Below are 11,218 nucleotides of genomic sequence, written 5' to 3'. Positions count from 1 at the left end.
GACCACACACATCTCCTGCCCTGCTGTCTAAGCAACCGAAGCTGACACCCTACATCTATCTCCGAAGCCGTCACTCCGACTTACAGACGATGACCACACAAATCGACCCCAAGGTCGTGCACCAGGCTAGCCGTCAGCTTCATCATCCGAGCAACCAAGACCGACACCACACAATCAAATCAGGAGCCGCCGCTCCGACATCCACGCCGATCCCGAGGCCATGCACCAGGCTGACCAACGACACTGTCACCCATGTGACCAATGCGACACCCCTTCATGAGGACGAGGTTCGGAACAGCACTGTAACTATATATGAGCATAGTGAAGTAAAATGCCTCGTACGACAATTCCTTCCCCCAGCCATGGACCAACGAGACGGCATGCTATGCTACATCACATACAGTACTTTCACCGATATCTTTTATTACATCAAACACACAAGGCACCTTCAGTAAAAATTTACATGTGACAACAGAGCGAGGAACACCGGGCATGCTTCATCAGCCCACTCCGTAACCCACCGAACCTCACCTTAGAGAGATGCGTTTGTACTCCCTCATGGTGTTTGTGATGGCCTGCTCAACCGGCAGCCTCTCCATGCTCGAGGCGCCGTAGAATCCATGGACCCGGTTCGTGTTCTTCAAGACGAACTCCGCCTCCCGGGGCCCTGATATGGGACCTGATGGTGGAATTGCGCATCAATATCACATGATTTATCAAGACACCATCTGCCAGTCGAGGGCCTGCATGAACCAGAGACTGCTTGCTTACCTCCATGGCAGAGAACAATAATGTCAGGGTTAACACCGACTGCAGCATCCGCAATGGCTTGAACCCGGGCAACACTGTCATTTAATGTGGCAGCCGTCTTTGCGCCGATCGACCCAGCTGTTGTGAGGCCCATATGCGCGACTACGATGTGCGCTCCGGCCTTGGCCATGGCAGCGCCTTCTTCTGGATTGAAAGCATACGGGGTCGTTAGGAAACCCATGCTGTGAGCTCTTGAGATCATCTCCACTTCCATGCTGGCAATGGACAAAATCAATTTAACATAATTTCCTTGAACACACACTCAAATGTGAAAGTTACCATAGTTTCAGAATTCAGATATGCAAATCTTTCCCTCAGCAGAAAAATAAATACCCCCTCCGATCCATACTACTTGTCTTAGATTTGTTTAGATACGGATGCATGTAGACATGGATTGGAGGGAGTAACAAAAACTAACCATCACGAGGTCACCGAAACAGAAACCATATCCAAAATTCATTTTTTTCCCTGAGCATAGTATGCCCATGCCATGGCATGGATAAAACATGCATCCAAAAAATAAGGACGTGGTGAATCAATACCTGTAGCCCATTCCAGTTTCTTCCAAGTTCTGTCTGAAGTTCCCATCAAACAGACCAACCGTAGGGAAATTTTGGACACCACAAAATCCAATGGCTTCTAGCTGTTTAAGAAAGTAATCCATTCTACGAAATGGATCGGTAGCGCAAACCCCAGCAAGAACAGGGACTTCTTTAACGACCTAAATTAGCATCTCATTAACTTCCAGCTATACTCAAGTCAGTTGTCAGGAGAACAAAAGAATGAACCCCGTTACTAAAAAACTTACAGGCAAAACTTCATTGGCCATCTCAAGTACAATTGCATTTGCGTCAGCAAATGGCAGCAGCCCTGCTAATGAGCCCCTTCCAGCCATTCGGAATCTCCCGGAATTGTACAGCACAATCAGATCAACCCCACCAGCTTCTTCGAACTTTGCAGATATGCCTGTGCCAGCACCAGCTCCAATAACAGGGATGCCCTCACTGATTTGTTGCTTTAATCTATGTAGTATTGACTTCGTCATTTGCAAGGTTTCTGTCAGCATTGAAGAGTAAGCAATTAGGGTATAGAATTGTGTCTATAGATCTGGAAACCTGAAATGAATGACGAACACCCTTTAACATGTCGTGCCAAACAAAGAGACAATGAGCTGAAAATAAAATTATGAAATCTATGTAACTTGTGTGGTAGCACATGAGGGTCCAGAATCCTTATTATGCCCTAGAGTCTAACGCCGAACTTCTGACCTTCCACAGTTATTTCATCCATGCACAGCGGAACTATAATGTGTAAAATCATTAGAGTTTCAACATTACCCCTTTGTAAAATCATACTGTACTGCAAATAGACTAAAACTTAGTGCACTTATTAACAATTGAAGTTAATCCTAATTTGTCTGCAAACACGTGAGCTGACACCAATCATTTCTGATTCGGCACAGTAGAGAGGTAATAAGTGATGATAGCATTAAGTATTTTGTGGTTGATATCATAAAGGTTATGCATGTACGCCGAGCTCGTCCCATGTGCATGTTGAGCTCATCCCCAGCTAAGTTGAGTTTCTTGGGGACTACACGATTCCTTTGAAACACAATGGAATCTCTTTGAATAGAGACTTCTGTTCCCAAGTCAGAACTGTGCTTAAGTGATGGCACCATTTCTGTGCATCCTTGGGCCAGTGCCTGCAGTCTTCCCCAAGACAACCCCACAATAATTAGATGATACTAAGACTAGAGAAAGGTGGACAACATCAAACGGTGAAGGATACTGCAGATTCTTGCAGCACAGCCCCAAAGGAGTTGACACTCACAACTATTTGTTGACCTCTTGGATCATCAGAGACAGAAAAGTTGTGACAAAAGCCTAGGTATGAAGCATGAGAATAAAAACAAAATAAGAACTTCATCCTGAAGGATTTTCTGTAAGGTGGCATAGCATGTAAAATGGTACATACCAGATAACCTTCCACAATTTTTTCATAAGAAACTAAAACAAGTGATTCAATAAACAGTCTGTTTGTGTGGGCATAATAAAATATGGGCGCATAAGATGGGAACAGAATCACCGCTAACCTGGTCTTGCATCAGGGTAATCCACAGGGGGTCTCCATATGATAGAACTATCTGAAGTCTTCTGTCCTGAAGAAGATACTTTTTCATTTGTGTCTTGCTTTGGTAGGACCATGTTGTTTTTCGGAGTTATGGCATTAGAGGCCTTTATATCCATACTCAAGAATGCATCCACCAAGGCGTTGGCAAATTCAGGATCGTTTATATGATAAGGAAGCAGCTTCACCTGTCAACAAGCCAATCAGCTTAGTTCATTCGGCGACCCTTTGTATCCATACTCTAGTGATGCAAGTAATATATTATGTAACGTGAAGAAACCTGTCTGTTCTCAGTTTTCACAAGACGGGTATTTAACTCATCCAAGAGTGCAGATGTAGCCTCGGGATCATAAAACGGCATTCCAGGTGCATCTATTGCAGAGATGCCCTTCTGTGGAAGGCAAACAGTAACTGTAGATAAAGATTTGTTCAGCTTGCCAGCAATAAACTGAGCAAATTTCTTGTTCTCCTCCACGGTCGTCCGCATCAATGAAATCTGGAAGAATTACATGGTCTTTTACTCACCGCAAGAAAACTAGGAAATGTGAAATCCACATAAATAGGGGCACATAAAGTACATACTTGTAAGGTAGTAATTACAGCTTGCATGTAACAGATGGATTTTCTCAACTGAATATGGCAACTCTAATCCTAATCTTATTAGGACTCAAATGGGTGTGGTACCCAGAGGAGTCTTACTAGGACACATAGTCTACTTGCTTTAGAAGAGGACAAGTGGGAGCCTATATAACTCTTGAGGAGATGGCCAGATGATCTCAACGCAAGCCATTGCGCAAATCAAATCAAGGTCCAAGAAAGAGAGGATTAGATGCTATGTTCCATTAGCTCAATATTCTTTCATAGAGACAGGATGCAGGGGTCCCCTTTATCAAAAAAAGGATGCAAGGGTCCCAAAAGGTCTCAGAGGGTCGTGGAGATTGGAGAGTGGCAATCCCTTGTACTCTTCTGAGGTCATGTTCTTGTGCTTGAAAAAATCGCGTTCGGCTTTGCCAATTTTTCTCGTTTGCGTAATTTGGTCGTGGTCGTTATTTTGGTATGCTCTATCACATTCATGTACCCCGTGCACGCTCATGCCGAATCTCACAAATTTGGATCACATTCGTGGGCAGTGCATAAGAAGAGTATTCAAGTATAACAATAGATGTTTCTTTAGAGATAAGATACTGTTTTAGGGATATGTTGGGTTCTTAAATTCCGCCTATGTTGTCTCAACATAGCCGGTCCCAAGCCCGGGTAAAGGAGGTGGGTTGTGATAGGCTTGGCGAGCCAACATCAAAACTCACCCACTCTTATGGAGATGAAACCCAAAAGATTTTCGTTGGGGCATAATCCTCTGAGCGACGCGCCACATCGGAACGCGGGTGTGGTGGAAAATGGGCAAGGGTCGGGCCGTCACCCCCAGGTGGCGCGCCGTATCGTGATCTGGATACGGTCGCAAGTGAGCAAGGATCAGGTCGTCGCATCCTTAGCGGCGTGCTACATCGGCGCCCGGGTGTAGTGGAAAATGAGCAAGGGTCTTCGCATTTGACTAGACGAGTGCGAAGGGTAAGGAAGCTAGCCGAGCCTAGGAGGATTCACTTAGGTAGCTGGAACGTAGGGTCTCTGACAGGTAAGCTTCGGGAGGTAGTTGATACAACAGTGAGGAGAGGCGTTGATATCCTTTGCCTCCAAGAGAGCAAATGGAGGGGACAGAAGGCGAAGGAGGTGGAGGGTACCGGCTTCAAGCTGTGGTACACGGGGACGGTTGCAAACAGAAATGGAGTAGGCATCTTGATCAGCAAGAGCCTCAAGTATGGAGTGGTAGACGTCAAGAGACATGGGGACCGGATTATCCTGGTCAAGCTAGTAGTTGGGGACTTAGTTCTCAATGTTATCAGTGCGTATGTCCCGCAAGTAGGCCACAATGAGAACACCAAGAGGGAGTTCAGAGAAGGCTTGGAGGACATGGTTAGGAGTGTACCGATTGGCGAGAGGCTCTTCATAGGAGGAGACCTTGATGGCCACGTGGGCACATCTAACACAAGTTTTGAAGGGGTGCATGGGGGATTTGGCTATGGCATCAGGAATCAAGAAGGAGAAGACGTCTTAAGCTTTGCGCTAGCCTACAACATGATCGTAGCTAACACCCTCTTTAAGAAGAGAGAATCACATCTAGTGACTTACAGTAGTGGGCAACACTCTAGCCAGATTGATTTCATCCACTCGAGAAGAGAAGACAGGCGTGCATGACTAGAGTGTAAGGTGATACCTGGAGAGAGTGTTGTCCCTCAGCATAAGCTTGTGGTTGCTGACTTCCGCTTTCGGATTCGTGTCCAGCGGGACAAGCGTGTCAAAGTCGCTAGAACGAAGTGGTGGAAGCTCAAGGGGGAGGTAGCTCAGGCGTTTAAGGAGAGGGTCATTAAGGAGGGCCCTTGGGAGGAAGGAGGTGATGCAGACAACATGTGGATGAAGATGGCGACTTGCATTCGTAAGGTGGCCACAGAGGAGTTTGGAGTGTCCAGGGGAAGTAGAAGAGAAGCTAAAGATACCTGGTGGTGGAATGATGACGTCCAGGAGGCAATTAAGAAGAAAGATTGTTTCAGACGCCTATATCTGGATAGGAGTGTAGACAACATAGAGAAGTACAAGATGGCAAAGAAGGCCGCAAAGCGAGCTGTGAGTGAAGCAAGGGGTCGGGCATATGAGAACCTCTACCAACGGTTAGGCACGAAGGAAGGCGAAAGGGACATCTATAAGATGGCCAAGATCCGAGAGAGGAAGACGAGGGATGTTGACCAAATCAAGTGCATCAAGGACGGAGCAGAGCAACTCCTGGTGAAGAACGAGGAGATTAAGCATAGATGGCGGGAGTACTTTGACAAGCTGTTCAATGGGGAGAGTGAGAGCTCTGCCATTGATATGGACGACTCCTTTGATGATACTAGCAGGCGTTTTGTGCGACGAAACTAGGAGTCGAAGGTCAAGGAGGCTTTAAAGAGGATGAAAGGAGGCAAGGCGACGGGACCTGATTGTATCCCCATTGAGGTGTGGAGAGGCCTCTGGGACATAGCGATAGTATGACTAACCAAACTTTTCAACCTCATTTTTCGAGCAAACAAGATGCCAGAAGAATGGAGACGGAGTATATTAGTACCAATCTTCAAGAACAAGGGGGATGTTCAGAGTTGTACTAATTACCGTGGAATTAAATTGGTGAGCCATACAATGAAGTTATGGGAAAGAGTCATTGAGCACCGCTTAAGAAGAATGACAAGCGTGACCAAAAATCAGTTTGGTTTCATGCCTGGGAGGTGACCATGGAAGCCATTTTCTTGGTACGACAACTTATGGAGAGATATAGGGAGCAAAAGAAGTTCTTGCATATGGTGTTCATTGACTTGGAGAAGGCCTATGATAAGATACACCGCGGAATGTTATGTGGTGGGCCTTGGAGAAACACAAAGTCCCAGCAAAGTACACTGCCCTCATCAAGGACATGTACAATAATGTTGTGACAAGTGTTCGTACAAGTGATGGAGACACTGATGACTTCCCGATTAAGATAGTACTGCATCAGGGGTCAGCTTTGAGCCCTTATCTTTTTGCCTTGGTGATGGATGAGGTCACAAGTGATATACAAGGAGATATTCCATGGTGTATGCTCTTTGCGGACGATGTGGTGCTAGTCAATGATAGTCGGACGGGAGGTCAACGGGAAGCTGGAGTTATGGAGGCAAACCTTGGAATCGAAAGGTTTTAGACTTAGTAGTACTAAGACCGAGTACATGAGGTGCGCTTTCAGTACTACTAAGCACGAGGAGGAGGGGGATGTTAGCCTTGATGGGCAGGTGGTACCTCAGAAGGACACCTTCCGTTATTTGGGGTCAATGTTGCAGAAGGATGGGGATATCGATGAAGATGTGAACCATCGAATTAAAGCCGGATGGATGAAGTGGCGCCAAGCTTCTGGCATTTTCTGTGACAAGAGGGCGCCACAAAAGCTAAAAGGCAAGTTCTATAGGACAGCGGTTCGACCCGCAATGTTGTATGACGCTGAGTGTTGGCCGACTAAAAGGCGACATGTGCAACAGCTAGGTGTGGCGGAGATGCGCATGTTGAGATGATGTGTGGCCACACAAGGAAGGACCGAATCCGGAATGATGATATACGAGATAGAGTTGGGGTAGCGCCAATTGAAGAGAAGCTTGTCCAACATCGCCTGAGATGGTTTGGGCATATTCAGCGTAGGCCTCCAGAAGCCCCAGTGCATAGCGGACGGCTAAAGCATGCTGATAATGTCAAGAGAGGTCGGGGTAAACCAAACTTGACATGGGAAGAGTCCGTAAAGAGAGATTTAAAGGATTGGAGCATCACCAAAGAACTAGCCATGGACAGAGGTGCGTGGAAGCTTGCTATCCATGTGCCAGAACCATGAGTTGGTCGCGAGATCTTATGGGTTTCACCTCTAGACTACCCCAACTTGTTTGGGACTAAAGGCTTTGTTGTTGTTGTTGTTGTTGTTGTTGTTGTCGTTGTTGTTGTTGTTGGGTTCTTAAAAAAAGTGTTTGACTAGACTACGTCTTGTCTCCTATTTAGAAGCACAAGTGTTGTGTGGTTCAGACTAAGCAAAAATAATAATTTGTGAATTCTTCCTTTATCCTACCCCTCTCCTATATATCTATGTATATATATCCGCAATCTTACTCTTGGTACCATAATAGCATTGTTTGTAACTGTAATGATAGCCTAGCGTATTAATCTGGTAAACATATCATTGTGCTAACCTAACAATATATTTAAGATTCAGTATTTACAGCGAATATACACATCATAAATAAAATTTGGCAAAGACCGAGTAAAATTTAGGAAGCAAAACAAGGTCCAAAATAGGAAAATAATGCTATGTGTAACCTGTTCATTATGTATGTGGATCTTTCTGTCTGAGAAAGCAGCAGGTATTGTATCATGAGCTCCAAAGTTAACCATATCCAAGGCCCCAACACTGAGAACCAGAGGGATCTTTTTATCTATAGCCGCATCAAACCTGGTCTCATCACATGCCATGATACCGCCAACAATGTGATCCGCAACTTCTGTTGTTGTTATGTCCAATACACCCTACATGCAACCAAATGGAAGTAAGATGAAAAACTCTACAGACAGTAAGTTAACACCAGTGGAGTTTCTGTCTGGCAATGAGTTTATCATCAGAGTTCATGAGCTGAAAAACTCAAAAACATAGTTTCCACAAGAACAAAATCTTACAGAAAAATAGACAAGACATGGTCATAAATGTACAAAACCACATGAAAGTATTAATTACCTGTATGAAACCACTTCTAACTAGTTCTTCCATTGCTTTGCCTCCGACACCAGTGGCATGGAATACAAGCGTCTCATACCCTTCTTTGTTCAGTCTATCTTTGACCGCATTTGCACATGGTGTGGTAACACCAAACATTGTAATTCCAACAGTCAGCTTTGTGTCTGTTTCATCTGATTCACTGGAAGCCATTAATATCCCACATACCATTCCAGCAACAGCTGAAGCAGCATTGGACAATATAACACGGCTGACACTGTTTATTCCACATATGTCAACAACTGAAGGAAACAATACCAAGTCAGATGTTCCAACATAGGGTGCAGTATTGCCACTAGCAACAGTAGATACAATAAGCTTAGGCACTCCGAGTGGTAGGGATCTTAGAGCAGGAGCGATTAGTGCGGTTCCTCCACTTCCCCCTAGGCCAACAGCAGCAACCAGGGTACCAGCCTCATATCTGTTTTTCAGGAAGCTCTGAAGGGCCTTTGACATAAGCGCAATCGCTTCACCTCTGTCATCTGGAAGATCTTGTTGGCTGGAATCCGGATAGCATGAGAGAACTGTATCTCTTGCAATAACTGCAATGTCTTTGGAATCTTGTGTTGGCACTGTTTTAGTTGTGGACACATCCACTATGCTTACTTTAACCTACCATTTCAATAGACGACATGTTATGCCCGAGTTATCGAAGAAAATAGTAGATCTGGAGGCCAATTCCGAGGGTGCACTACACGCAAGTGCACATAAAAGGTGCGGCAAGCTTCAGTGCTCCAATTTTAGTACTCCCTGCGTTCCATAATTTGAACTTAAAACACGACAAGAATTAGGGAACCGGGGGAGTATCAACTGTTGGTAGGCTACTTGGCAAATGATTATCTGTTACTGAGAGTCTGAGTGTATGCCTTCGAGCTTTAAGGCTACTGTATGTGGCTAACACAAATAACAAATTAATGAAGGACTCGTGTACTCTTCTGAGCCTTAAGCAGGAAATGTACTTTGGTGAAAGTTGTACTATAAGAATTCCTTGAGCAAAACATTAGACATGGCATCTGCTGTCACCTGCTCAATAAGCAGGCAAGAACACAGTATGGCAAATAACATAATCCATATGTTACCCTGCTACAGTATATCCCAACATTATGACGCAGTTTGCAAATTCAGACAGGGAACTCCAGTTTCTACTTTCAGTGAAGGAATACTCCCTGAAAACTGCACTGTAGCTCTAACGTAGGTGAGGCCAAGAATCTTGTGGGAACAAACGAATAGAATGAATCCGTGTTCACTCCTTTCAGAGATCGGGAACCGAGAACCGACGATCGCTTCAAGCATACGGATGGAACTCAAATTGCGGATAACTCATAACTGGACCCCTCACCTAGTTGCAGGCGGGGACGAGAAGATAGGCGGACAGTGTAGCAGTACCTTTGGGCCGGAGGCGGCGAGGCTGGAGCGGAGGCGAGCGGCGAGGAAGAGCAGCTCCTCCAGCTTGGTGTCGGCCGTCCCGATGCAGAGCACCTCCATTGCCGGCGCCTCGGAGCAGAGCAGAGCAGAGATCGGGAGCTCAGCAGGGGGACCGTGACGGATGGGTAGTGGGTCACGGCCCATGGGTTGGTTGGTATGTGTACATAGGGGGGCGGGCAAACAGTGGAAATGGGGTGTGTTGACTTGCGTTCCATAGCGGTGTCGTGCGCCACGTCTGGCACGGGCGGGGAGATAGGTGGCCAGGTGGGTGAGGCTGGGGCCTGATTCGCGATCGGATTGCGATTCTCCGATCTCCACGGCTGCCCATTTGCTGCGTGGTAGAGCAACTCTGCCTTTTTTTTCTTTAATAATTTCCTAATGATTTTGTAAGTGAATGCTTTGATTTGGCAAAATGGCTACATCATTCACAATGGCATTCACAAGAAAGTCTGGATGCTCATCCATCCGATTACAAGAAAGATTATTATAATAGCATGATTAATAGTATAACCAATTACAAGAAATATTATTATAAGAACATGATTAATAGTATAACCAATAGTCGGTTATATGAAGTTGGCATCTCAATTATAGCCAATCCAAGTCCTATCGTCATAGTTTTTGGCTAATAGGATGTGTTACCCTACCGACATGACCTATGATGATAGGGTCTTCAACTTTATTTATTATATGTATGTCCTTATTATAATTGCATGCATGTTCCCATCGTCAAAGACCATGATGATAGGGTCTTTTTTGCAACGAACGAGCTTGACGGACGGTGCATGTAAATCCTACCTTCAAAGGCCTTGGTGATAAACCCGTAAAAAAAAAGGCCTTGGCGATAGGATGGGCTACTCTACCATTAAAGATAATGACGATAAAAAAGATCAGATTCAAATTTTTTCGCATATAGGGTTGGATCGTGTTGTAGTCAAGAAGGATCAAAACAGTGAATTTTCCGTGCCCACGAATCGCAGGAGGTGACCATGTCGGCAAGCCGGTTCATCTGATGGCCAAGGCGTCGTGGAGGTCTTATCCTCTCCATCCAGCAGTACCAAGCTCACCCACCTGCACCTACATTCCTCCAAAAATGCATTGTGATCATCAATGGCTGTGGAGGAGCTTTGCACTTGCACTTTGATTCCTAAGCAAAAAACAAGTTTTTGTAGCAAAGTTCAGAGATGAAACTGAGCAAGAAAACTTGACCCTATCCACCCGATCTTCTGGAATTCGCAATATTTAGGTAAGCTGAGGGGCTCCATCAAATTTCAGCTCATTTGAATGAGGCTATCTAGGTCGGAAAGTCAATTCGGCTCCGGGGAGCATATGCTCCCGGGGCCAAAAAAAAGTTTGAAATAAAAAAAAATCAAGAAAAAATTTATTTGTGTACTTAGTCACATCCAAATGCTACCTGTAACTTTTGAGGGAAAATTATTAAACATTTTGGCTTGTGCGAAAGAACAAATTGAACATCAAAAGTTACAACAAAAG

At 45.1% G+C, this 11,218-nt stretch overlaps 1 protein-coding gene across 1 annotated transcript; it reads right to left on the bottom strand.

Annotated features, from left to right (window-relative positions):
* Nucleotides 1-398: 398 nt before the first annotated feature.
* LOC123407351 (toMV susceptible protein tm-1(GCR26)) lies at nucleotides 399-9,887 on the bottom strand. Its single transcript, XM_045100467.1, has 9 exons — nucleotides 9,686-9,887; nucleotides 8,261-8,911; nucleotides 7,849-8,055; nucleotides 3,218-3,433; nucleotides 2,903-3,125; nucleotides 1,619-1,866; nucleotides 1,353-1,531; nucleotides 772-1,025; nucleotides 399-679 (listed from the first exon to the last, which is right to left on the bottom strand). The coding sequence occupies exons 1-9, from the start codon at nucleotides 9,866-9,868 to the stop codon at nucleotides 528-530; spliced, it is 2,313 nt and encodes a 770-aa protein (XP_044956402.1). The 5' UTR covers nucleotides 9,869-9,887; the 3' UTR covers nucleotides 399-527.
* Between the last annotated feature and the right edge of the window lie 1,331 nt (nucleotides 9,888-11,218).

This window comes from Hordeum vulgare, chromosome 7H (assembly GCF_904849725.1).
Source record: "Hordeum vulgare subsp. vulgare chromosome 7H, MorexV3_pseudomolecules_assembly, whole genome shotgun sequence".
NCBI lineage: Eukaryota > Viridiplantae > Streptophyta > Magnoliopsida > Poales > Poaceae > Hordeum > Hordeum vulgare.
This window is presented reverse-complemented; position numbering and strand designations above follow the sequence as displayed.

Excerpts from the sequence above, each read along its gene's own strand:
- LOC123407351 (XM_045100467.1), bottom strand. The coding sequence starts at position 9,868 with ATGGGCCGTGACCCACTACCCATCCGTCACGGTCCCCCTGCTGAGCTC. Across the intron at positions 8,912-9,685 it reads TCGCCGCCTCCGGCCCAAAG|GTTAAAGTAAGCATAGTGGA; the intron begins GTACTGCTACAC and ends TTGAAATGGTAG. Across the intron at positions 8,056-8,260 it reads TTAGAAGTGGTTTCATACAG|GGTGTATTGGACATAACAAC; the intron begins GTAATTAATACT and ends GGTTGCATGTAG.